Here is a 26,873-nt window from a genome sequence, read left to right as displayed (position 1 = left end):
AAAAGGTGATCTCTCCACTTAACCATATTAAGTCCAGTCAGTTATTATTATTCTCTCTTCTCCCACAAGAAAAAAAAAAGCATTATAGACATTAATCACATACTTTCACAATGCCAGATAATATTCCTGTATGTTCTTCAACTTCAGCCATTTTGCTTTATTATAGATTATTGTACTACATTTTTTTATGTATTTAAATGTTTTATATTCTGTATGCTACATATAACCATTAAATGAAAAAGCTAATACTTTTTAAATGTTTCCAATAAGATTTAAAGGGACATCCCTACCTCAAAAATAATCAAATTTCTTTCAAATTAAGGCTTGGAGCAAACTATAAAATTAGCAAGGCAAATCATTTTAACATGTATAATGAACAGGAAGGCACCACAAATTACAGATGACTTGTATTCTGTGGTGAAAGAATTGGGCCTAAGAGATTTAAAACTGACATTTTCATCAGTTAAGGAAACCAAGGGTGTAAAGAAGACTAATACAGTTACATGAATTATAATGGCCCCGTATTACTCTATTTTCCTAATCAAATGAAAAAGAAAGAATAATTTTAAAAAATTAAAGAATGGTTTAGAATTAAGAATTTCAGGGTTCAGAGCTCTCCATTAAAACAAACTTTCACAATGAAACAAATATGTTTATAGTCATATGTCTATCACCACCCATATCACTTTGACCCTCAATTAGCAAAGTACTTAAGCATGTTCTTAAGTCCCGGGAAAGTTGCACCCCTTTCCACCATTCTTTGCTGGCCTCTAACTTCTTAAGAAGGTTCTGTCTTTGAGGAAGGGACTGTGTCTTCAGCTCTGTGTTGATGCTGTTGCCATACTGTTAATCGTACCCTGTATGACTGAGGGTACCTGTGTTTAGAGTAGTCAGGCTGAGTCTCTTCGCTGTTCCAAGACACACACACACACTTATTAAAGGTGTCAATATGCACATTGCCTAAGTGAACATCTGCTGGTCCATCTCCAATTCTCCTCAAGCTAGGGTTTGTCTAAAAGTCAAGACATTTAATAGTTTATTGTCGCCTGAATAAACACAGCTTTGATCAGAATTTCCTGCTACATCACTTCTAAGTATTAGATTATTCAGGTAGCTTTCTGGTTCAGTTTGGGATTTATGATAACTCCCTGGTGACTTAGGTAAGCCACAGTTGTCACCTTCTGTTTTAATTATTGATGCATTTAGAGGAAACTACATTGTGAGCTCTATAGCTGCACAGCAGACAGAAGAATATACGAGGAGCCTAGGCACTTTCATAAGCAAATTAATAATAAAAAGTAACATCTAGGAGGCAATTACCTGATAGTACTGCCTGCAGCCTTTCAAGTTTAGGCATTTTTTGTATTTCATATAGGCCACTTCCTTTGAAGTCAACCTAACAAGCCCAAGCTGAAAGACAAGTTATCCTAGATGGCTGAGGGTGTGCCAGTTTGACAAATAGCATGTTCTTCTTAGACATTTCTCACAGAAGTATTGATGAACTGATGGAAGATCACCTAAGTGCGAAGTTATTCATTATATAAGTTCCAGTTGTCTGGCATTCAGAATTTCAGGGTCTGGAGCAATCTATTAAAACAAACCTTCACATGCAACTATCATGCCTATCAATTGGAAATATCAGAAGCAATTCTAAACAGATGACTGGAAAGAATAAACCCTGGAGTGTTACAAAATCAGGAGAGAGCAATTAGTTAAGAAATGTTGTAATAAGATCCCCAAGATGACTATCAATCTAAAAATATTAATAAAGTTGATTATAAATTCTTGCAAGTACAGTAACTGACTGGTTTGCTTATGTGCACAATGGTTTTCTTCAGGGGCATTTTAAACCAGTAGGTCATACAGATAATACAGATTTGCATAACAATTGATCCGCTGTAACAAGTGGCATGGCCACAATTTGGCAGTATTTCAGAGGAAACAATGATGATCAGGTTTGCTGGGAAATTAAAAGGAGAAAACTGTAGATAATAATAAAAAGTCTCCAGGAGCCTATTTTAAAGAATATTTATGGAATATTTTTCATTTTAAATTATGCTTTTCTTACAAATAGATTTAATGATGATGAATCTACTAATCTGGAGAAAATGCCAGAATTAAATTATAAAAGTAATACCCCTACTATGGCTTTATGTCCATAAAATTTTGGATTAAAAAGAGGATTGATTTTTTTCAATAAGCTTTCTAGCACTGTGGACAATATATATATATATATATATATATATATATATATATATATATATATATATATATATATATATATATTAGTGACAACGTTCCTCCTCTACCTTGGTGGATCTTGCGCTTATTGGCAGATTTGCTCGCCTTGGAGCTTCACGGTAGCCCTCAGCTTGGCCGTTTTTCTGAACCCACAGTCCAGGTCGACTCCTCCTGTGTCTGACCAGGAGCTGGGAGGTTTGGGGGGAACCCGGGTCCACCCTCTACTCCGGGTTCCAGCCCAGGGCCCTGTGGAATGCAGCTGTCTAGAGTGCCTCCTGGAACAGCTGTGCGACAGCTTCAACTCCCTGGGTTACTTCCCCATGGCCTCCTCCCAACACCTTCTTTATCCTCACCATAGAACCTTCCTCCTGCTGTCTGATAATGCTTGTACACCTCAGTCCTCCAACAGTATGCGTTCTCACTCTCAGCTCCTAGCACCTCTTGCTCCCAGCTCCTTACACGCACACCACAAACTGACGTGAGCTCCTTTTTAAAACCCAGGTGCCCTGATTAGCCTGCCTTAATTGATTCTAGCAGCTTCTTGATTGGCTGCAGGTGTTCTAATCAGCCTGTCTTAATTGTCTCCAGAAGGTTCCTGATTGTTCTGGAACCTTTCCTGTTACCTTACCCAGGGAAAAGGGACCTACTTAGCCTGGGGCTAATATACCTACCTTCTGTTACTCTCCTGTAGCCATCTGGCCCGACCCTGTCACAATAGTATATGGATGGCAGTGTGTTAAAATTCTATGAGGCACACTTTTTATGGCATCTAATGTTCATCTGTCTACAGATGAACCAGCCCAAAGAAAGATAATATTTTGTCTGTCATCTCTCCTTCAGGGCTCCTGTGCACAGTACATTTTCATTATCTGTTGGTTGAGATGTTGAAGGACTTGAGACAACCTTCCCCTCCTCTAAAGTTGGAAAAACATTTGCTGGCTCCAGACGAATGAAATCCTTAGCAGGAATGCCTGCTAAATCTGGGCTGGTGGGCCAAAGAGTCTGTACTTCCTGTCAAAGTTATATGTCCCTGTTGGAAAGCTGGAATGAGGAAACAGGTTAATAAGTTTGTATAAATTCTTAAAACATTTCCAAAGGATTCTCCAAACAACTTGATCCTACTGTAAAAGGGGATGAATAAAATTACCTCTAGATGTACAGGGTCCTTCTTATTTCTTGCTTTTAATAATGTTTTTTCTTAGGCTGGGCGACCAGGTTGGACCTGGTTAAAACAGTCCTGGCTCTGCTCAGGATATTGCTACTCTTAGCCAACTGACTGTCCAGAGAACAGCTTTTATTTATGGAGCATTTCCCCTTCTTTCTACTTCATATATAACTGCTTTGTTCCTATATAAAATTTTAGCACAGCAACAAACAACAACAAAAAGAAGCTTCTGGAAACCATGATGAAACAAACTAGACCAAATTCAATGTGACAAAGCAGCAAAAATATCTTCTGTTCTCATGACAGATCCCAGATTCTCATGCTATATGTAACATTCTATATAGAAACAGGGTCTTATAATGGGAAATGTCTGGCAATCTTAACTGTAGGAGGCACTATCAGCTTCCCTCCAGTTAAAAACTGTTTGAACAGAAGATGGTCCCCTGGCTAATGGCTAAGATAAGGAATCTGTTTTGAGAACAGATGACATTCTTGCTGCTTTATGTTGAATTTGAGCCAATTCAACCCATCAGAGTCTCCAGAAGCTTTGGTTTTTTCCCCCCTTTTATTTGGGCTTGGTGTTGTGAAGTGTTATATTAGACCTAAGGCCTCAATCCATTCACAGAAGCACTTAATCATTTGTTTAACTTTAAGCACACCTGTAGGCCCATATGCTTAAATGCTTTGCTAGATCAGGACCTTACGTAGCAATAAGAATGAAATGAAGAGAAATAGAAGGAGTAAATCAGGTACTGAGCCATTTAGGTATGATCCAGTGTCCACTGAAGTAAATGAAAAGACTGTCATTGACTTTAATTGGTATGGGATCAGGTCTCTAGTGAAGGGCAACAGTATTAAACCTGTGACCCAGTAAGAAATAAATGTAACATATTCCTTCCTCCCTGGTATTAGAGGTTACACATTTAGAAGGTTTCACTAAGGAGCACACTTAGTTTGAGTCCCCTAGCTTGGATTTAGATGTACATATATCTCATAAGCAATATTAAGAGAAGACATCTAACTGTATGTAAAGATGCCGAGAGAAAAGAAATCAGGGCACACCTGAACAGCAGGCTTTCACTGGAGGGGAGAATCACTCAGCTCACCACACTGTGTCAAAACAAGTGCTTCTGATGATTATTCACTAAGGATAATAGAATTAAACTCATAAGATAGGTGACCTTTCGAGACACTACTTAAGAGAGGTAGAAAGTATGATTGGACCCCTTTCTCAGACCCTTTACTTAAAGCCACAATACCAGGGATATTAGCAAAAGATACATTTCCCCTTCTCATGTGTGTAAGCTTGTGGAAGATTGTGATGGATGCAGTTCAGCAGTGACAGGGACATGAAAGCTACTCTTCTTCCAACAAAGCTTGTACTAGAGATTTTCGAAGAAGTGAAGGCAACGAGCAGAAAACAGGGAAAGCCACTGTGCTTGTCTGCTGCTCAAGTTCTACCAAAAAGGAAGGTTTCCTTTTAACTCTCTCCATTCTGTCTCCCACATCCAAGCAGAGACTTTGCATAATATGGCCTTTATCAGCCATTTACACAGTCTTTTAGTATTCCACACATACCTTTTTCTCTTGATGTAGCTGAAGAACACTTACTCAGAAGCCTCTTTACATGCTGAAGTCCCTTAAAATAAGTGGGTGGGACTCCTTTTCTCTTTGTTTACCATTACTTTAATTTTCTAAATATGAAGGAAAATCAGATTATTTTCTGAAATATCTTTTCTGAAATACACTTCCATACAAAAGGGTGACTATGTGCTGATGGTGCTTCTACAACTAATTTTTTATTATACTATAATTTAGTACTCTTTGTTCTTGCTTATACCCACATACTAGCATGAATAGGGAGGCCACTGATGTATCCCCAGAATATTCGATATCCCAGTACTTCTGAGAATGGTATGGGTCCTCCCCCGCTTGTATGACCTTGCACCCACCGGCATAACCTCACCTGCATGGTGAGTTTGAGGTCACGCTGGTGGGTATGGAGTGGTGCACTGTTCAAGATGGCCTCCTCCATGCATGACACTGGACAAAACCACATCTGGTTTTGTCTTAGTACCAGACAGGAGACAAATTGTAGAAAAACAGGATTGCCTGGCCTAAAACCGGTCCAATGGCTTGCCGGGGCATGTATGACACCACTAACACAGTTGGTTAGGAAACACTGAAATCAATCTGTAAGTGCATTCTGTTTCGAGGGGGTACTCTTTCATATTGATGCAAAGGTGTTTGATTGCACATCTTTTGTTAACACTAATGGGAGTGTTGCAGCTCGTCACAGGGTTGCTGGCCCTTTGAAATAAAGCAGGTTAAGCTCTCTTGTGCTAGAACAGGTGTGCCCAGCTGGGCCAATGAAGAGGGCAGGGCAGCACCGGGGTATATAAGAGGCCAGGCTGTCAGTAAGCAAAGGGAATATTCAGGGAGCAGGAGCAGCAGGAAGTTCTCTCGGTGAGGCTGCCAGGTTCCCCTGGGAGGGGAGAAAGTAGGAACCTGCTGGAGGAAAAAGGGACACCAGGGAGAAAGCCCTGGGAACTGATACTCAGTTAAAAAAACAAGGAAGACCCTTGCAGTAGGTCCTGAAGTAGGAGAGAGAGGCAAAGGGGAAAATCCCCATGGAGCTGTGGTCAGGGCAGGCTGAGAAACTATGTTTTGCCTTTGTTTGGGAAATAAAACTGTGCCTGGAAAGAGACTTTGGGTGTGGCAGTGGATCCTTCATGGGCTGAGGATGAGAGAGAGCCTTATCACACAGCTAAATCCCTGAGCACCACTTTGACAATTTGCCTGATAGTTTCTTAACAATAATTTATACTCTCTTTATCATGTTCCTCCATTTGTAAATGCAGTGGAAAGGTTAAATTTCTTCTGACAAACTATGCAGATGAATGATGACTAAGTTCACTGAGAACATTCTGATTTGTTTCATACTCAAAATTGTCCAGTTCATTATCTGAGGCTGAAGGCTAGCCATGAGCTATGCTGTATAGAACACTGTTTTAGGTAGAGGTGGGTGGTGGCATGGGGTAAGTTCATTTTGCCTGACTTCACATCCTCTTTAACACGATGGTTTCCAAAAATTTGCCCCCAAACGCTGTTACTGGGCTCACATTTTGCTTAGGAGAAACTGAAAGAAAGAGGTGAAAGAAGATGGGGAAAAGAAGAAAAAAAAATCAAGTGAAAGGTATTATGACCCATCTGACTCTGCTGCTCTCTCCTACTTTCTAATTTCACCTACACCTCTGGATCAATTTCCCACCTGCTTTACTCTTTACACTTTGTGTTTGCCATGCAATAATGCTCCTTCTCAGAGTTCTCACTCCTTGGTTTGCTATTTCTGCCCACCGATGATTTCCTTTAGCGACATTCCCTCTGCCCTTCTCTGAATCATAGCATGGAGCTGCAAAGCTTAAAGAAAGCTACCCTCTGGATTGACCAACAAATTAAACTGTGGACTTCTCAGGGCTGGGAATTTTTTTTTTTTTTGCACAATGCTGAGGATACTAACACTTTTTAATCAATATTAAAAATATATATAGAACACACTTTGACAACATGGCTTTTGTGAGCTGTCCTATTTTTGATACATAGTACAGGCTTCCCTTCAGCTAGAGAAACAGGGTTGTTTCTAAAAATTAATCATCCTTGGGAGGAATAAAAAGAGCATACATTTCAGAGGAAAAGAAAGTTTGTGAATCCAACCCTCAAAGTTCACTAAAGTGACCATCCTAATTTTAACTATGGCAAAGAAAATAGCAATGTCAAGTCTCTTACCAGTAATTTCATACAAGAGATTTATAATGGTTTGACTGCTCTTTATGGGGCCAATCCTACAAACACTCAGGACTACTGTGAGTGATTTCAGTGGGACTACGCCTGGTAGAAAGCACTACATTAATCAGAGTGTTTGTAGAATTGGTCCCTAAGTATGCTCGACATGAAGCCATTGTTTAGAAAATATTATTAAAACTTTTAGTCTTCTTTATGTGTCTGCAGTAGCAGATTATATATCTCATATAACTGAGTTCATGTTCCATTCTACACTGGTAAATTCGGACCAATTTCAAATCCACATCAGTGTGGATTTGTTCCCAGTTTAAAATGTATACACGGCCGGAACAGTTTATTAAGAACTGTGACCACAATTAGGGCATACTTGGGAAAACATGTCAGAGCAAAATGTTAGTGCGACCATAATGCTTTATTGCCTCAACACACCCGGACTTGATTATTCCATAGTGTATCACTTTACACTGCAAATCCCAAATGCAATTCTGAAAGAGTAATGTGGCCGTCTCTGCATAACTGACATTGAAAACACAATACTGCAGTCAGCCTTCTGTGGAGATAGTAGCGTATTACCACTGAGAGATGGGGATAGGAATAGGAATGGATTAGAGCTTCACACTTCAGTCTGGGAAATTCAACAAATGGTGATAGCAACCAGTTTAGAATTAATTAATAGTGATGAATATAGAAGAAATTGGTTGCTCGTTCTCTGATTAAGGTGCAGAGAGGAATGCCCTAAAAAGAACATTGAGGGAATAAATGAAAAAACTGCTTTTGTAAACAGAAATGAATGTACTTCATTGTCAGTGTTAATATATAGTATTGTCAGTGCCTAGCTGGGCATTGTAGATAATGAGATACCTAAAATATGCCTATCATTTAATCAGAATAAGTAATTTGATTTTAAGAATTTATATTACTGGACTGTTCCTATGAACATGTGTAGAAAATATCTGATTTTGGTCATTAAAATTGAGATAATATACATTGCATTAGTTCATCTGAAATGTTTAATGTAATGCAGCCATGGTAATGGAACTAAATTTTCCAGAAGGACTTTATGCCCACTCAGACTTAGAATATAGAATATCAATAGTTTTGAAGACTGAATCTTGGGACCATCTGTTTTTCTTGAAATATTCTACTGTTTGGTAACTGATTCTGTAAATACTTTCTATTAAATTTAGACTCATGTAAAATAACACTAAGACCTAGCAACACCAAAGATCCTGTAATGACAGATTTATGATCCCATCCTAAACATCGTTCTTTGGGTTCATGGTGGCTAACAGACAACTAAGGTATTGGGTAAGAGCTAACTTTCTATTAATGTATGAAGGATATGAGCACCAAAGGAGGAGAGAAGTAATTTAGTGTTGTACATGGGGATACAAGGAATAATTTAAGAAGACTAGCTCCTATCCCTTCCCTTACCGTTCTCCTTAGCCGCTCACAATTACAAGCATGCTATAGTCTCTTCCATCTTAAAAAAACACCTTTGATCTCAATTGCCTCCCCATCTACTACTGCCTCATCTCCTTTTATATCTAAGCTTTAAGCTCATGAATGCACAGTTTTATAATCACTTTCTCTCCTCCGATTCCATCCTAGACCCTCTCCAGTTTGGCTCCTGGCCCTTGCACTCCATTTTGCCAAAGTCTCAATGACCTCTTCCTAGCCAAAGCTCAGGACCAGTACTATCCCCTTCCTCCTTGACCTGACAGGGGCCTGTGACACCACTGACCATGCTCTTCTTGAAACTGTGTCCTCCCTTGGCTTCTGTGACTCTGTCCTCTCCGAGTTCTCCTCCTTAGTAGACCTAACTAATTGATCCACCTTACCCCCCTCTAGCTATCTGTGGAAGTTCTATAGGACTCTATCCTTGGTCCCCTTCTTTCTCCCTCTACACTTTATATCTGGGTAATGTCATCTGCAAACACAACTACCATCTCTATGCTGACAATTCACCGATCTACCGCTCTACTCCAGCATGGTTTCCTTCTGTCCAAACTAAAATCTTGGCCTCTCTCTCTGGCATCTTCTCATGGATGTCTAGCTGATAGCTTAAAACCAACATGGCTAAAATAGAGCTCTTAAACCTCTTTCTGTAAGCCTTCCCCATGACCTCCTTTCTTGATCACTGTGGACAACATCACCATCCTGCCTATCACTCAGGCCTGTAATTTGGGTAGCATCTTCAACTTGGACTTCTCTCTAGGTCCTCACATGCAGGCTATGTTTACATCTTGCTGATTCTTTCTGCATAGCATCTCTAACATACAGCCTTTCCTATCCTCTACACAGCTAAAATGCTTGTCCAAGCATTTGCCATCTCACATCTCGACCACTGCAACATCATTTTTAACTCTGGCCTTGACAAATGCAACCTTGCCCCACCGATTTCCATTCAGAAGGTTGCCTATTTTCCTAATCCATCGCGTTGACCACGTCATTCCTCTCTTTGAATCCCTCCATCCACTGACTTCCCCTTCTTTATGATATCAAACATAAACTGGTTGTTTTCACTTTCAAGGCCCTTCATTGTCTATCCCTATTTAGACAATCATGGCATCATGGGTCTATCTTTCACTACTGAGAAGTTGTCCCTTCCCCTGATTGACCCATGATGCCAGCTTCTACTGCCTGCTTGTTAAATTTTCAAACAAGCACTTTCGTGCTTTCGCCTATGCTGCTGCTCAAGGAGTTCACATAAATATCTGCAAAACTAAATTATTCTACTTCAAAACTCTCCTCAAAACTCTCCTTTGCCATGATGCCTAGAAAAAAAAAACTACAACAGCTAGGCTGGTGTGCTAAGGCCATGGCCCACCACGGTGACCTATACAGTTTCACAGTTTCCTTGTACTCCCCCATCTGTCTGTATCCATCTGTTGTCTCTGGTCTTGTATCAAATTGCAATCTCTTTGGGGCAGGGACTGTCTTTTTATTCTATGTCTGCACAGCACCTAGTAAAATGGGGTCCTAGGTTCATGATTGGGGTTCCTCAGGTGCTATGATAATACAAATAATAGGGTGGGGGGTTGGGGGGAAGAAAAGCTTCCTGTTAGAGCATATTAAAACTACAATAGACAGGACCATGTACTGGTAGAGAGATGGACCGATAACTGGAATAGTATTTTCTATTTCTCAGGCTCCATTTCTATTCAGTTGGAAGTGATGGCAACATTTTAACTGACTTCAGTGGAGATGGACCAGATCTTCTGGGAAGAGATGGGATCCACCTGACCAAGAAGGGGAAGAGCATCTTCATGCACCACTTCACGAACCTAGTGAGGAGGACTTTAAACTAGGTTCAGTGGGGACAGGTGACAAAAGCCCACAGGTAAGTGTGAAAAAAACATAACATAGGGTTAGATGTTGGGAGAGGGGGCGACATGGAAAATTACAATAGGGTCAAAGGAGCAACAAGAAAGATATCCATGGAGGAAACTGGTCAACATTTTAGACATCTGTACACAAATGCAAGGAGTATAGGGAACAAACAGGAAGAACTGGAAGTATTAGTACATAATCTAAATTATAATTTAATTGTCATCAAAGAGACATGGTGTGATAAATCTCATGATTGGAATATTGGTGTGGAGAGGTATAGCTTGCTCAGAAAAGACAGGCAGGAAAAAAAGGGAGGATTATACATAAAGAATATATACTCTTGCTCTGAAGTCCAAAAGCAGGTGAGAGGCAGACCAGCTGAGCATCTCTGAGTAAAGATAAAAGGGTTAAAATACAGATGATGTCATGGCAGGGGTCTACTATAGACCATCAAATCAGGAAGAAGTGGTGGATGAGGCATTGTTCCACCAATAAAATAAAAACCAGCAGGATCTTATTAAAGGGAAAAAGGCAAAATACCACATTTATTGTGAATACAGAAAGAATCATAGTAAGCAGTTAGTTATAGCTATAACATTTCATTCAATCTCATTTATTCACACATTCATTCATACAAACACACACACACACACACAGGTTCTGCAAGGTTGTTATCATAGTTACCAGACTTAGAGTTGCTCATGCCAAGCCACTGGCCAGGTGGCCTGGACATGAGCAGGGAGCAGAGCCTTGTCAGATGCTCATCTGACGCTCCTGGAAGTTGGTTTGCAGAATCAGACCCCCAAAGTTCTCACTTTTTAGAGTCTATTTTTATAGGAATTTCTTCCTATGCCAGTCTATGGGAATTGCTTCATCATGCTGTTGTTGAATCAATCAGCAGATAGCACATTCCTGACGGCTCCAAGATGTTATCTTGTTCTTTGGTTCACCCATTCTTGAGGCTGTTGGGTGGATTCCAGTCTGTCCTCCGGGGGTCCTCTGGTTATTTCCACTTGACGCCTTCTTCAGCCGATGGACACTGGATTCTTAGGCTGGCACCTCCCTGATCATTCAGTTATTATCCACACCAAGCATCCATCCACATACATCCTCTATCTCTATTTTAATCACAATTGTTAATACAACAAAAGGGCGGGGAGTCTCTGGGTGCTGTTTCTGTTGTTAGAGTATTGCTTTGAGTCTCTCTCTCTGTGAATTGCTTTGAGAACAGACTCTGTCCTAGAATGTACTAACACAATAAGCAGCTTGCAAGTTTCACACATAGAGGGAGAGAAACAGTACCAAAAACCAAGAGACCTCTTAATTAGTAATACCCTGGAATTTAAACTATGGGGAATCAAACTCATTTGTGATTTTAATACAGAACTTCTTTAATATGATCCAACAGCATTTCCAAAACAAACAACAGAAATATCCAAAACACAGGACCTATTAGTAATGGGCGACTTTAACTACCCAGAAAAGGGTAATTAAAGTCCCCCATTGTTGGAAAAGTAATTTAGCCATTATCTTTGAGAACTCCTGGAGGATGGGAGAGATCCCAGAAGACTGGAGAAGCACAAACATAGAGCATATCTTTAAAATGAGGAACAAGGAGGACCCACAGAATTACAGATCAGTCAGTCTAACTTCAATACCTGGAAAGATATTGGAGCAAATTATTAAACAATCAATTTATAAGCACCTGGAGGAGAATAGGGTTATAAGCAATAGCCAGCATGGATTTGTCAAGAACAAACCATGTCAAAACATCTTAATTTCCTTCTTTGATAGGATCACTGACCTAGTGGATAGGGGGAAGCAGTAGACAGGATATACTTCTATTTTAGTAAGGCTTTTGACGCTGCATGACATTCTCATAAGCAAATTAGGGAAATGTGGTCTAGATAACTTAAGTGTAAGGTGGGTGCACAACCGGTTGAAAGACTGTACACTCAAAAGAATAGTTATGAATAGTTGGCTGTCAAATTGGGAGAGTGTAGGTAATCGGGTGCTGCAGTACTATTCAGTATTTTCATTAATGACCTGGATAATGGAGAGGAAAGTATGCTTATAAAATCTGCAGATGACACCAAGCTGGCAGGAGTTGCAAGCACTTTAAAAGACAGCTTAAAATTTAAAAGAACCTTGACAAATTGGAGAATTGGTCTGAAATCAACAAGATGAAATTCAATAAAGACAAGTGCAAAGTACTTAAGAAGGAAAAATCAAATGCACAACTACAAAATGGAGAATAACCATCTAGGTGTCAATACTGCTGCAAAAGATCTGGGGGTTATAGTGGACCATAAACTGAATGAGAGTCATCAATGTGATGCAGCTTCAAAAAAGACAAATATGATTCTGGGGTGTATTAATAGGGGCTGTGTGTGTAAGACACAAGAGGTAATTGTCCTGCTCTACTTAGCACTGGTGAGGCCCCAGCTGGAATACGGGGTCCAATTCTGGGCACCACAATTTAGGCATGGTGTGGACAAATTGGAAAGAGTCCAGAGGTAAGCAATAAAAATGATAAAAGGTTTAAAAAAAACCCGATCTATGAGGAAAGATTGAAAAAAAAATGGGCATGTTTAGTCTTGAGAAAAGAAGACTGAATGGGTGACCTGATAACAGTCTTCCAATACATTAAGGGCTGTGATAAAGAGGATGGTGATCAATTGTTCTCCATGTCCACTGAAGGTAAGACAAGTAGTAATGGGCTTAATCTGCAGCAATGGAGGGTGATGCTGGAAGACCAGGTGCCACCTCATGCCAAGGCCCTGGGCCTCATTGAAAACTGACAAATGCACTCTGGTTCATTTGTGTGATAACATAGTTAAAATATATATTAGTGTTATTATAATGTATTTACTGTTTAGATTTCATGGAATGCTTGTAGGATGCTGCATGTATTAATCCATCTTCAAATATCTGTATCCCCTGTATTACATAGATGTTAGCTCTATAACTGTAAAATGCTTGCTCTGAAACTATGTAACTCATGAAACAGGGAAAAAAATACCTTTATCTAATGCACAATGCTGGATTCCTACAGAAGGTGTTATCTCCTGCCCATCAGAGATGACTATTGGATCCAAATGGGCCACTGAGGCATAAAGTCTTTATCAACTGTTCCCCCATAGCCACCCATGAAGAGGTACATTCAGAAGCGCTCATCCCATCAGCTTGGACTCAGTGGAGGTGAGGGTAAAAATCCTTGACCAGAAGGAATTAGGGTATTTTTATGCTGTTTGGATTCTTCCGGTATGTTCACACAGCAAAGAACCCCCACCTTGCAGGGTCCTAGAGCCCAGGCTCCAGCCCGGAAGTCTACACAGCAATTGAATAGCCCCTCAGCCCGAACCCCACAAGCCTGAGTCAGCTGGCACAGGCCAGCCACAGATGTGTAGTTGCTGTGTAGATATACCCTCAGGGGCAAAGATTCCTAAACATAAGCAAGAAATCTCCTACCTTCTTGGTTTGGGTTAGCCCCAAAGGATATAAAAGCTTGCTTATAATAGAAGCTTCTATTAGCTTTTAAACTTAAGATTGTATCTCAACTGTGCGTATATGGTTACCTGCTTTAACCTTGTAAATAACTTATTTCTTTTTCCTAGTTAATAAACTTTTAATTTATTACAGGATTGGCTATAAGCACTGTCCTTGGTATTAGATCTCAAGTGCAAATTAACCTGAGGTACATGACTGGTACTTTGGGACTGGGAGCAATCTGAATAGTTTTTTTTATCTTTGATGTAAAGGGACCATCTATCAGACAGTCAAGCTTGCCTGAGTTGCCAGGTAGATCAGAATGCTCAAGGGGTCTGTCTGTGACTCCATGTTAAGGCTGCATAGTGCCTAAAGGGTTTACACTTGTTACTTGGTTAGTGTAATCTAAGTATAGAACTCACAGCCAGTTTGGGGTTTGTGCCCTGCTTAACAGTCTGCCCTCAGGTTGAATATTCTTGCTCATGAGTTCACTCCAGACAGTGTGACAGCATCATGTTAGAACATGTGCCAATTAACATGATGTTAAACACATACGTTAACCACAAACATCTAACAGGATTTTAAATATAACCATCCTTGTCCGTCTTATAGCAGTCATATTTAACATCATGTTAATTAACATACTTCCTAACATGATACAGTGTAATGTGTGGTTCTCTCAGTCCTAGACCAGATTTTAACAACCGTATGGCCTACACAAACTACTGAACTACACAGACAGGCCCCTTTAACTAGTGCACATAGATGCTACAAAAATGAAGTTAACATGGACATTTATTCTGTCAAACAGCAGCCTGGCCCACAGCCCTGCCCTCTTCTCAGATATACTTCTGACAGGAGCTATATCAGTCTGATCTTTCTAACAGGCCACAACTATGGAGGCTGCAAAGCTACAGACTGAAACCCCAGGGAGTAGTTGTTAAAAAAACACAGTATAACCCGCTGTGACACTGCACCCCCTATTATTCATAGTGATATTATGATATGATTGTGGCAAAATTATGATGCATTTTGTACAAGACCAGGCATGTAAGGGGTCATTGGAAAAGTTATGATTTGCTGAATATGATTATCCTATTTGTATGTATGTATCACTTTTGTAAGTGGTTATAAATATTGACTATGGATCTGTATTTCAAATGGGCTTACTCTGGAAAACACCCACAGCCAGCCTTTCAGGTACAACAATGAAGAAGCCAGACAGTGCTAATAGCTCATCAACAAAGACAATGGGCTGTGGAATAGCTTAACCTTCCTGTGGACATTTTGGCCAGCCTGTCAGTAATGGCTGCTATGACTCTGCAAGGGCATGTGACCAGCCCACATAACTCTGGACTCCATTTGGGGTGGGGAGGGTGGGGGGAAATAGAAAAATACTACTTCCACAAGCTGGTGTGGGAACTGAGTTTGGAAAAAAGGGTTCCCACCATATGCTAAAGCTATATAAGGCAGGGAATGACATCGTCAGTTGTTCTTCATTCCCCCACAACTGAATACCTGAGAGAAGGTCCAAAAGAATAGGACTTGGAACGGGAGTGGGGATCCCAAGCTGCAAAGCAAGTGCAGCTTGTGCCTTGAGACTGGGCAAGGCTGCTTGTATAATGTGTCAGGGTGAGAGACTTGCTAATTCATATCCAATCTATCTAGTATGTTAAACTTAGTTTTCACTTTCATTTATTTGCTAGGTAATCTGCTTTCATCTGTTTGCTATCCCTTATAATCACTTAAAATCTATTTTTGTAGTTAATAAGCTTGTTTTTTCTTTATCTAAACCAGTGAGTTTGAATGAAGTGCTTGGAAATCTTAGCTCAAGGTGGCAAAGGCTGTTACATTTCCTCTCCACATTGAGAGGGAGGCGAACTGGATAATAAATTTATACTGGTCGGGGTTTTGACCAGGGCAGGACAGTCCAGCACAACTCTGGGGTCCTAGGCTGGGAAGCTGGTGGTTATTTTGGTGATAGCCTCTCTGTTGTTGGTTAATGCAGTGTCTGGTCAGCCTGCATGTAACTGCAGCTGGGTGTGTCCCTATTTGTGTGAATGCTGGTGAAAATGTAGGACAGGGAGCGGGTCTGCAGCTTTCACAGCAGCACAGTGTTAGAGAGAGCCCAGGATTGTGGGTCAGAGGGCTCAGTGGTACCACAGTTCCAGGTGGTACCCTGAAGAGAACCCATCACACCGCCATCCTGCTCAACAGAGTTTCTTTCCCTGGAGAATCTACACTTCCCCCATCCCCCTCCAATAGGTCTTATAGCACAATCCAAACAAAGAAACTGAAGGTCTTGTAAGAAAGCTTTAAAAAATAGCACCTCGCTGGGTTTATTCCTCCCTGGGGTTCCTGCTGGCTTCCAGACTCTCTCCAGAGATTTCACAGTCAAATCTTAATAACCAGTCTCCCTATTTTTGGGTGAGACTTGTAGCAGCTCCATCCACAGGCAGTTTATATCCTGTACCCTGTCCTAGTATAGCCCATTGGGAAGGCCCACAAATCCCAGCACCCTTTTCTCCAGAAAAAAGAAACATACAGAGAGGAGAGACTGCTGTGCCCACACTTTAAGTCTTGGTCCTGGGCCCAACAGAGTTAGCATCCTGAGTTCTCATCAGCCACAAACTGCCACTCTGAACCACTTCCTCTTTCTCATGGTTGCCTCCTTTGTTCTCTGTTCACAGAAAATCATCTGCACAGCATGACATGGCCTCAGAGACTTCCCTCCTTCAATAATCAGTCTCCCCATTGTGATGCTTCCCGGGGTACCCATTGTTGTGAGGCACCTTGCTACACCTGCTCTTAGCCTAAGGAACTTTTGTCTGTGCCTGGTGTGGATCAGCTCCCTGACTTCACCAGCTTCTGGAAACACAAGCACCGCCTTTCAGGCCTCTCTTTCTCTTTAGGAGTAGTGATAGGCACACAGCAATCCCTGAGTCCTCCCAGCATCCCTCTGCAGTGCCCAGCCCCTGATCCATTGAACACAAAATACTCTACTCCCAAAGGAACAGTGGACACCTGCTTACTAGTTTCACCTCTCCGCTTAATATGCAGCACTTCAATATATTTATAGTGAAAACAAGAATAAGTTTATTACCAAAGAACAGAGATTCAGATGATAGTAAGGAAGAATATTAGAAACAAATGGTTACATATAAAACAAAATCATAACATTCTTTCTAAAGCCTAAATTTAACTCATAAACCATTCCCTTGTCTCCTATAAGAGAGTTTATCCCTAGTCCTTATCCCAGTGCATCCCTCTTTGAGAAGATCACCTTGTTTTCCCAGATTGAAGGATGTCAGGTGTACCTCCCTAACCCCAATTATACCCTCAAAAAAGTTCATTGTCCTTTCCTGTAAACAGAAAAACAGTAATCTATTAATTAGCATTTGATTTAATATGCAAATAGATGTCAACTGTAAGATACACAATAATCAGATAGATAAGTGTCTCCTACCTCCTGTCTGGAGAAGTCTGTCTCAAGTCACGCTACTTCTGAGTGATGTACCTTTAACTACAAGGCCTTAAAAACATGATTTCCAATACACATACGTATCTCCTTACACATTATCCACATGTACATGTCACAAAGATTACGATGAACTGTATGATATGGCTTTCAGTAGAAACCATACATAACACTCTTTGCTGAACTAGAATGTAATTACTAGATCCTGGGGGTCCCTGTTACCTGTATCCCCCCTGCGCCCTATACCAGTTGGCATCAAGAGGTCCTTGGGCCACACCCATTAAAAGGTCATTACTAGTTCAGAGGGTATGTACATGTAATCATGAAGCCCAAATCTCTTTCTAGGATTCCTGTGCAAAGGGCCTGCTAAGCAAAATCTCCATGTGTTTTGGGGAAAACAAGAAGGGACAAGCTAACTTTCATCTCACATTCTTCCTATGGGAAGAAAATTGTTGGTTCACATTTACATACAGTAGTTGATAGAATCTGACTCAAATCTTCTGTTAATATGATATTCCTAATGTGAAATTGTCCATGCTCACTTTGGGATTGGTTATCATCATAAATCAAACAAGCATTGTCCAAAGGAAAAGGGCATTAAATCAGCCAAGAAAATAAGTATGATAGCTAAATTTTGAGAAGTTAATTTAGAATTATTTCTTACCATGGATCACTGCAATTCTCTAGTGCAATAAAAGAAAAATATTTAAAAAGGAGAAAAACATTCAAATCTAAAGAGCAGACAGACAGCATTGTGTACAGGATTGTCATGGTACCAATAGTATAAAGGCAGCTCATGCCATAAAGAGCTTGCAAAGTCAGGGTTCAGTTCTATTTTCAAATATGTTCAGAATGTGCTTCATCTTTACTACAAGCTGCTACTGAGCTGGTGAACACATGCCTAAGAACTGAGTTTTCAAATTACGATGTACATCATTGTGAAGGTAAAAATTGAGCCCTAACTTCCATCTTTTTTCCACCAAAGTGGAGTTTACAGAATCCATAAATACCGTCACAACTAATACAATGAGGTCAAAAGAATAAACTCTGCACTAGTACTCCTATTCTACTGTTAAATAGCTTTCAGGCTCCATATTACAAGTATAAACGAGTGTAAAACATGTTTCAGAGTAACAGCCGTGTTAGTCTATATTTGCAAAAAGAAAAGGAGGACTTGTGGCACCTTAGAGACTAACAAATTTATTTGGGGATAAGCTTTGGTGAGCTACAGCTCACTTCATCGGATGCATTCAGTGGAAAATACAGTGGGGAGATTTATATACAGAGAGAACATGAAACAATGGGTGTTACCATACACACTGTAAGGAGAAAGAAAAGGAGTACTTGTGGCACCTTAGAGACTAACCAATTTATTTGAGCATAAGCTTTCGTGAGTTACAGCTCACTTCATTGGACACATACTGTGGAAACTGCAGAAGACATTATAACTGTAAGGAGAGCGATCAGGTAGCAGGAGAGCGGGGGGGGGGAAGGGGGGCTGAAAGCAAGGAGCAGAGAGCAGCAAAAGATCCTTGTAAACTATCTGCCTAACTTTTCTTTGTGTTCTCTTCCAACAGCTGCTACTAAGAATGCCTGAGCAGGCACACAAGTACCACAAAGATATGAAGAGAGTCTCCTAACTGCAGCCCACAAGGAAGGATCCCCTATTAAGTAGCACAAGGAACAGGGTAAAAAAAGATGAGCTAAATTAGGGAGGGAGGTGAGGAAAAGAAATACTATTCATGATTTGTATAGCACCTTGAGGCCCCCGTGAGACACCAGGGCCCCTTTGTGCTAGGCACTGTACACACAAATAGTATAAGGACAGCTCAAACCACAGACAGCTTATAGTCTCAGTATATGACAAGATGCAGTTGGTGGATGAAACACGCAAACAGATGGAAAGGGGAAAGCACAAGCTTCCTAACTGTAAGAATAGTAGGACAATGGAACAGACTACTGAAGGAGACTGTGGAGAATCCTTCACTGTAGGTTTTCAAAAGGAGGCTGGATAGCCATCAGTCTTAGATGGTTTAGACAACAAATCCTGCATCCTGGCAGAAGGTTAGAGTAGAATCTTGGATGATCCTTGCGGTCCCGTCTAACCTATAATTCTAAGGTAAGAGAAAGATGATATACTGCTTTAACAAAATTCTCCTGCAGACTAGCAGTGTGCACAGTGTAGCTTGTCACCTGCCTAAGTGGAGAGTGAACACAGGAAGAGAGAAGAGGATACAATAGGACAGGAATTAAAACTGGCAGAGAGGGGAGAATGGAGAAGAGCAGATGCACTTTGAGAAAGAAAAAGATAAAATTAGTACCTTCCCAGAGAGACAGAGAAGGGGAAAGATAGTACAGTGACAAGACATCTGGTAAGGAGGACAAGTGGGAAGGAAAAAAAAGTGAAATATGCAAAGCAAGACCCTGCATAAATACACAGAGAAGAGACGCACAAAAAGGGAAAAGGAGAACAGAGAGCAAAAAAAGATGGTGAGGCAAAGGGAAAGAAAATGAACAAAAACAAGAGAGATTTCAGGTTCCAGCATAAGAAGGCACAGCAGGCTGGGATCTGGAATTATGACAAAGCGGTTGGGGATGGACTCCAAGTCAAAATGTCTGAGGATACCAGGAATGGTTTTCTTACAATGGCATATATTTAATTAGTACTTTTAATTTTATTCTTTTCACGGATTTTTTTGGTCTGTCTGTAATGGTCTTTTTTCCTTTTTTCAGACTAAAAGCTCATATGATGAGAGTTAAGATAGAAAAATATTTAGTTTCAGAAGTATTGTCAAATGTGCTCAATGTATGCATCATTTTAAAGAATCTTCTCTGAACAAAGTGATCCTGTGTTTCAGTATCTATATTTACAGTATGATAGCCATGCAGGACATCCTGGAAAAGACGCCAGTTGTTTGTACTAAAGGTTGCATAACGCCTATTAAAGGCTCCTTCCAGCTCTGAGGCATATGAAATTACATCAACATCTGCGGCTTTTTACTAAAAATTAAAATGTGCTTTATTAGTAAAAGATGTGGACTTTCTGTGGCTGTTGCAAACTCGATTATTCATGTATTTTCTTTATATAAATAAAAAGATTACACTACTATTTTACCAAATTATTAAATAAACTGAGAAGGCCTGGGAATCACACATAGAAGCTTCTCAATAAACCCGCAACATTTTCAAGATAACAAAAACAGAAAAAAAAGGTCAAACTAGATGAAGATATGCCAAATCCTCCCACACCACATACTGTGGGTGCAGAGGACCACCCTAAACATAATTGCACTGGTGTAATTCCACTTAGTAGAATGGAAGGTTTAAGACCGTCCATACCAGGGGTTTTGTGGGTCCTCCTGGTAAATCATTATGGAGGGGCTAAGAGAGGGAAGACTTGGAGTTTACTTATCTATAACTGGAGGGTCTTCAATATGTGTGGTCCCTATCTGTATTCCACACGTGGGTACGCATGCATACTACGAGCCTGAGTCCAGATTTTGTTGTTGTTTTTTTTTTTTTTTTTTAAACAAGCAGTATCTGTTGGCCTGCACATACACTGTAGCTCTCCTTGTGCTCTGCACTGAGGGCATAACCAGTGGCAATGGTGCTGGAACACCTTTAATAGTGGGGGTGCTGAAAGCCAGCACCCTTACCCCGGTTTCCCCCCCCGCAAAAAACTGGGGCCAGGAGCAGGAACCTGCGTGAAACCTGGGGGTGCTTCAGCGCCCACCTCTACCCCTACTTCCCGTGCCTATGAACAGTGATATGGGTTGACGCCTTTCCAGTTCCTATTCTCACCACAGACCAAACAATCTACAGCAGAGGGCGGGTAGTGGAATACAGATAGGGACCACACATCTCAAAGAACCTCCAGTTACAGGTATGTAACCTCCATTTCTTCTTTGAGTCTCTCGTGTATTCCACACATGGGACATTAACAAGCAGTAGTCAAACGGTTAAGTGGGTGCAAGGACACAGAAGTGATAGCTGACTGTAATACTGCTATTTCCCACAGCTGTATCCACAGTGGAAGACTGGACAAGAGTGTAATGTCTCATGAAGATATGCAAAGAGCTCCAAGTAGCTGCCCTACATATCTCTAATAGTGGTACGTCTCTCAAAGACGCTACAGAGGCTGCTTGCCCTCTGGTGGAATGAGTCCTCACCTCTTCTGGGTGAATTCTTCAACCTCTCTGCTATGGAAACAAATACTTTAGGTGTCTTTCTAATGTTCTTTGTAGATAAAGGGCCAAAGCTCTATGGATGTCCAGAGAATGCAGCCATCTCTCTTCATTTGAGGAAAATGGTTTATGAAAAAATACAGGTAAGTGGATTACCTGACTCATGAAACTCAGACTACTTTAGGAATGAACCTGGTGCATGGCCATAACAAGATCTTTTCTTCATAGAAGGTAGCACCATGAGCACCCCCAGTGCAGTGACTCTTCTGGCTGATGTTATAGCTGATAGAAAGGCCAGCTTTATAGAAAGCTGAGCCATATAGCATGTGGCTAGAGGCTCAAAGGGAGATTTAGTAAGAGACAGAACAAAATTGAGTTCCCACTGCAGTGCAAACTTCACCAATGCTGGAAAGGATCTGAGAAGTCCCTTCAGAAATTTAGTTCGCACAGGGTGCATGAAGTTATGGTTATCCACCTCAGGATAAAAAATGCTGATCACTGATAAATGCTTTCTAAGAGAACTGAGTGTGACACCTGAAGACTTAAGAGTAAATAGATACCCAGGGATAGCAGGGATTCCCACTGATTCCAGGGACAAGTGGCATTGCTGAGCCCAAGAGGAGAATGCTTCCGTTTTGCTGAGTAACAGCTCTTCATAGAGTCCTTTCTGTTTTGGTTAAGGATAGAGTTGCACCCTTCTGGAACATGAGGCTCTGAGTTGCAGTGGGCCCAGATTGGGGCATCTGAACCTGCCCTATGTTGTATTAGAAAGTCTGGTAATTGGGGATGAGAGGGTGTTCATGGATGGCCAAGAGGAGAGCTTTAGCAGATCTGCAAACTAGAACTATCTCAGTCAGTTGGATACAGTAAGGATGACTGGAGTTCCGTCATGACAGATCTTCTACAGAACTTGTGGTATTTGAGGAAAGGCATACCCCAAGGTGATTTTTCCATGACATCATCAGGATGTCTCTCATTGAGCCCTTGCCCAATGCTGCTCTGGAGCAGTACTGAGGAAGATTCTTGTTCACCTGCAAGGTGAAAAGGTCCCAGACCAGCGTTCCCCATTGGGCAAAGACATCAGTGAGAACCAAATTGAGAACCTCCCATCCATAGTTCACAGAAAAATGTCTGCATAGGCTACCCTATGAGAAATCTGTGAGAAACTTGCAACTATCATTGAGCTTACATTTGCAAGGATATTTCACAAGAAAAAGGTCTAGATTTTGAAAGCTTTATAGAATCTGAATCTCCAATGTGAAAAGCATCCTCCCCCCCCCCCCCCCCACCGCACTCCCAAGGAAGATAAGAAAACAGATGCTAGATCTGCGAAATCAATGCATTTTCTAATCTGGAATACTTGGAACCAGCCTGTAGAAATGCACTACACTTCAGTTAAAACTGCTTATTAAAATTCCCCAAAGAGCAGAGGTGTTTCCACATCAAGGTATCCAACATCTGCATCCAATTCCTAAAGTCACAAACACTGTACTGATAGCCTGAATTCATATGGCTCATCCCAAGCTGTATGGATTAGCCTCACTGCAGATGGTGAACCCACTGTGCCTGGTATTCACTGAATAGCTATAAAGACTGGATCATAAACCTGAGGCAACCTAACAGAAAGAGCTGAGGAGACAGGCAGCACTAACTATTCTGTGATAAAAATACAATCAGGTGGATCAAGAAGATCAAGTACACTTCTGAGAATGACACCTAGATAATTTTCAATGGAATTCTCTCTCCATTCAACTGAGAGCCAAGCACGAATGGGCATCAGGTGGGCACAGTGTCATACCCTATGAGTTGAGGGACGCAGAATGTTACAGCTCTTAGATTTGTGCCAAATGCCTTTCAAAGATAAGTGCTTTGAGGAAAGCTCAACTGGCAGAAACATCCTCAAATAGCTCTCAGAACTTTCACAGCAAGCCTAACAGCGTCAGCACTTGGCATTTTACTGCCCTGGCTAAACTTTAGTACACGTTGCCAAGGGGTGCAGGCACAAAATCTATCACATCACACCATTTTCTTAATAGAAAGCATAAGTCTAAAATAAATACTTCTTAAAAAAATGAAAAGCAACATACTGTCTTCCCTATGTTTGTTATGGTTCTCTTTCCCTCTTCCATTCCTTTATCCCATTTCCTTTTGGAATCTTTTCTTAATCTTTTTTCAGTGTTTTCTTTCCCTTAAGCTTATTTTTCTATAATGTATAGCAACATACTCTTCTCTTCAGTCCTCTCTCCCTTCACTTGCCCTTTTTGGTGCGGTTTCTCTCCTACTCTCTCCTTTGTTCGTTCAGTCTCACCTTCACTACCCCATCAGCTCTTTTAAACTCTGGAAAAGTAAGTATAATTAGCCAGGACAAAAATAATTTGATGAGCAACTATCATAAGACAAAAACAGCAAATATTTTTAGGTACATTAAAAGCAGGAAGTCTGCCAAACAATCAGTGGGGCCACTGGACGAACAAAGTGCTAAAGGAGCACTCAAGGAAAAGAAGGCTGTTGCAGAGAAGCTAAGTGAATTCTTTGTATTGGTCTTCACTGAAGAGGATATAAGCATCCCACAACTGAGCCATTCTTTTTAGGTTACAAATTTGAAGAACTGTCCCTGATTGAGGTGTCAATACAGAAGATTTTGGAACAAACTGATAAATTTAACAGTAATAAGTCACCAGGACCAGATGGTATTCACCCAAGAGTTCTGAAGGAACGAAAATATGATATCTACCTGTGGTATGTACCCTATCACTTCCATCAGCCTCTGTATCAGATGCTTGGAGGATAGCTAATGTAACGTCGATTATTTTTTAAAAGCCTACAGAGACGATCCTGGCAATTACAGGCAGGTAAGCCTAACTTCAATGCCAGGCAAATGGGTTTAAACTATAGTAAAGAACAGAATTATCAGCCACACAGATGAACACGATGTTAGGGAAGAGGCAACACGCCTATTGTAAAGGGAAATCACGCCTCACTACTCTATTCAAATTCTTTGAGGGAGTCAACAAGCAAGTGGACAAGGATGTTCCCATGGATATAGTATACTTGGACTTTCAGAAAGCCTTTGACAATATCCCACACTAAAAGTTCTTAAGCAAAGTAAGCAGTAATGGAAAAAGACTCTCCTCTCATGGATCAGTAACTGGTTAAAACATAGGAAACAAACGGTAGGAATAAATGGCCAGTTTTCACAATAGAGAGAAGTTAGTAGTGGCATAACCCAGGGATCTGTACTGGAATGTTGCTGTTCAACATATTCATAAATGATCTGGAAAAGGGGGTGAACCCAAGGATCAAAATCTGCAGTCAATGCAAAATTACTCAAGATAACTAAGTCCAAAGCTGAGTGTGAAGAGTTACAAAGGGACCTTACTTGACTGGCCAAAAAATGGCAGATGAAATATAATGTTAAGTGAAAAGCAATGCACAGTGGAAAAAATAATCGCAACAATACATACAAAATGATGGGGTCTAAATTGGTGATTAACTCAAAAAGAGATCTTGTAGACATCGTGGATAGCTCTCTGAAAACATCTGCTCAACTTGCTGCAGCAGTCAAAAAAGCTAACAATGTCTGGAACCACCAGCAAAGGGACAGATAAAACAGAAAATATATAAATCCATGGTACTCCCATACCTTGAATACTGCATGCAGTTCTGGTTGCTCATCTCAAAAAAGATATAAAAATTGCAAAAAGTACAGAAAAGGGCAACAAAAATGACTGAGGTGTGGAACAGCTTCCATATGAAAAGAGATTAAAAAAAGACTTTGACTGTTTATAGAGGTCTATGAAATCATGAATGGTGTGGAGAAAGTGAATAGGGAACAGTTATTTTCCCCTTCACATAACACAAGAACAAGGAGCCAATGAATTTAATAGGCAGGAGGTTTAAAATAAACATAAGGAAATACTTTTCCACACAATGCACAGTCAATCTGTGGAACTCATTGCTGAGGGATGTTGTGAAGGCCAAAAGTATAAGTGGGTTCAAAAAAAAATTAGATAAGTTCATGGAGGATAGGTCCATCAATGGTTATTAGCCAAGATGGTCAGCAATGCAACTCCATGCTCTGGATGTCCCTAAGTTCTGATTGCCAGAAGCTGGGACTGGACCACAGGAGATGGATCACAAAATAATTGCCATGTTCTGTTCATTCCCTATGAAGCATCTGGCACTGATTACTGTCAGAAGTACAGGACGCTGGCCTAGATGGATCATTGGTCTAGCCAGTATGGCCACTCTTACATTTGTATGATGGGGGAGACTAAGAATTAGCATATGTAGGCATTGTGGGAAATACACAGAAGCAGCTATGGGGTGAAAGAATAAGAACCTCCTTCCTTCACTCCCATGTTTTTCTCTCTTTGGAAGAAGGGTTGTATATGAGGTGGGTTAGCATGATGCCTCAGTGCAAACTGATGGACAAATTTCCCCTTTTTTGTCAGGAAAGCCTATGCAATCCATAGCTTAGGCATTCTGGTACTATAAGAGACAGGTGTATCTTTTGAACTGCTGACACTATTTTATTGTATCTCACTTGCTTAAGCTGTTTAAACAAGTTGTTTAGAACATTTTAACTAACTTTTTTTTCTTAAATTTACATATTACAATTGCAATTCTGTATGGATACACTGTACAATAAAACTTTTTTCAGATGCTTAATCATCAAGTGTATAATATATTAACAGTCTCCTAGTTTTGTCACTCTGTGACAAGGTGATCTGCAATTATACATCTTCATATGAAGAGAAGATACATATTGCTCTCAAGATGATGAATTTCAACATGCTGATTTGACTCTCATGACCAAATATAGAGGATCCTTCAACTTTCACTTTGAAGAAGTAGTGAAAAGGGGGGGGCTAATGGCCATAAAGCTTATCTTCTTTTATCAGGGCCGGAGAGAACACCCCTCAAGAAGAACCAAACACCAGAATCATCAGAAACCATCCCAAAAAAGTTGATGCAAGTTTATAATGAAAAGCTTATTATTGCAGCTCGGGTATTTCCTGCTGCTTCTGGAAAGATTTCCCTGTTCAAACATACTAATGAGCACAAACAATGTGCTAATTATATGCAGAAAGCAATCACCACAAGAATTACTTTTTCAAAAAAACACAAAGCAATAAAACTGACAATGGTTGACTGAACTCCAAGAATTTTTTCTATTCTA

General features: G+C 40.5%; 2 protein-coding genes across 16 annotated transcripts in view; one reads left to right on the top strand and one right to left on the bottom strand.

Annotated features, from left to right (window-relative positions):
• BCKDHB (branched chain keto acid dehydrogenase E1 subunit beta) overlaps window positions 1-26,873 on the bottom strand; it is a 290,535-nt gene that overhangs the window by 91,984 nt on the left and 171,678 nt on the right. The window lies entirely within an intron of this gene.
• Window positions 2,859-26,873, top strand: part of LOC144930411 (uncharacterized) — a 45,878-nt gene continuing 21,863 nt past the window's right edge. For 4 of the 6 annotated variants that reach the window (XM_078852128.1, XM_078852132.1, XM_078852127.1 and 1 more), the window contains exons 1-8: window positions 2,859-3,299; window positions 8,395-8,515; window positions 10,359-10,550; window positions 13,596-13,741; window positions 16,720-18,451; window positions 19,085-19,626; window positions 21,526-21,618; window positions 21,752-21,834. In XM_078852128.1, coding sequence (XP_078708254.1) covers window positions 21,567-21,618; window positions 21,752-21,834 — 135 coding nt within the window. In that variant the 5' untranslated portion in view covers window positions 2,859-3,299; window positions 8,395-8,515; window positions 10,359-10,550; ... (2 more) ...; window positions 19,085-19,626; window positions 21,526-21,566. The remainder of the gene's footprint in view (window positions 3,300-8,394; window positions 8,516-10,358; window positions 10,551-13,595; window positions 13,742-16,719; window positions 18,452-19,084; window positions 19,627-21,525; window positions 21,619-21,751; window positions 21,835-26,873) is intronic. The other 2 variants (XM_078852130.1, XM_078852131.1) reach the window with 2 other exon arrangements.

The sequence above is a fragment of the Lepidochelys kempii genome, chromosome 3, assembly GCF_965140285.1.
Source record: "Lepidochelys kempii isolate rLepKem1 chromosome 3, rLepKem1.hap1, whole genome shotgun sequence".
Classification (NCBI taxonomy): Eukaryota; Metazoa; Chordata; order Testudines; family Cheloniidae; genus Lepidochelys; species Lepidochelys kempii.
This window is presented reverse-complemented; position numbering and strand designations above follow the sequence as displayed.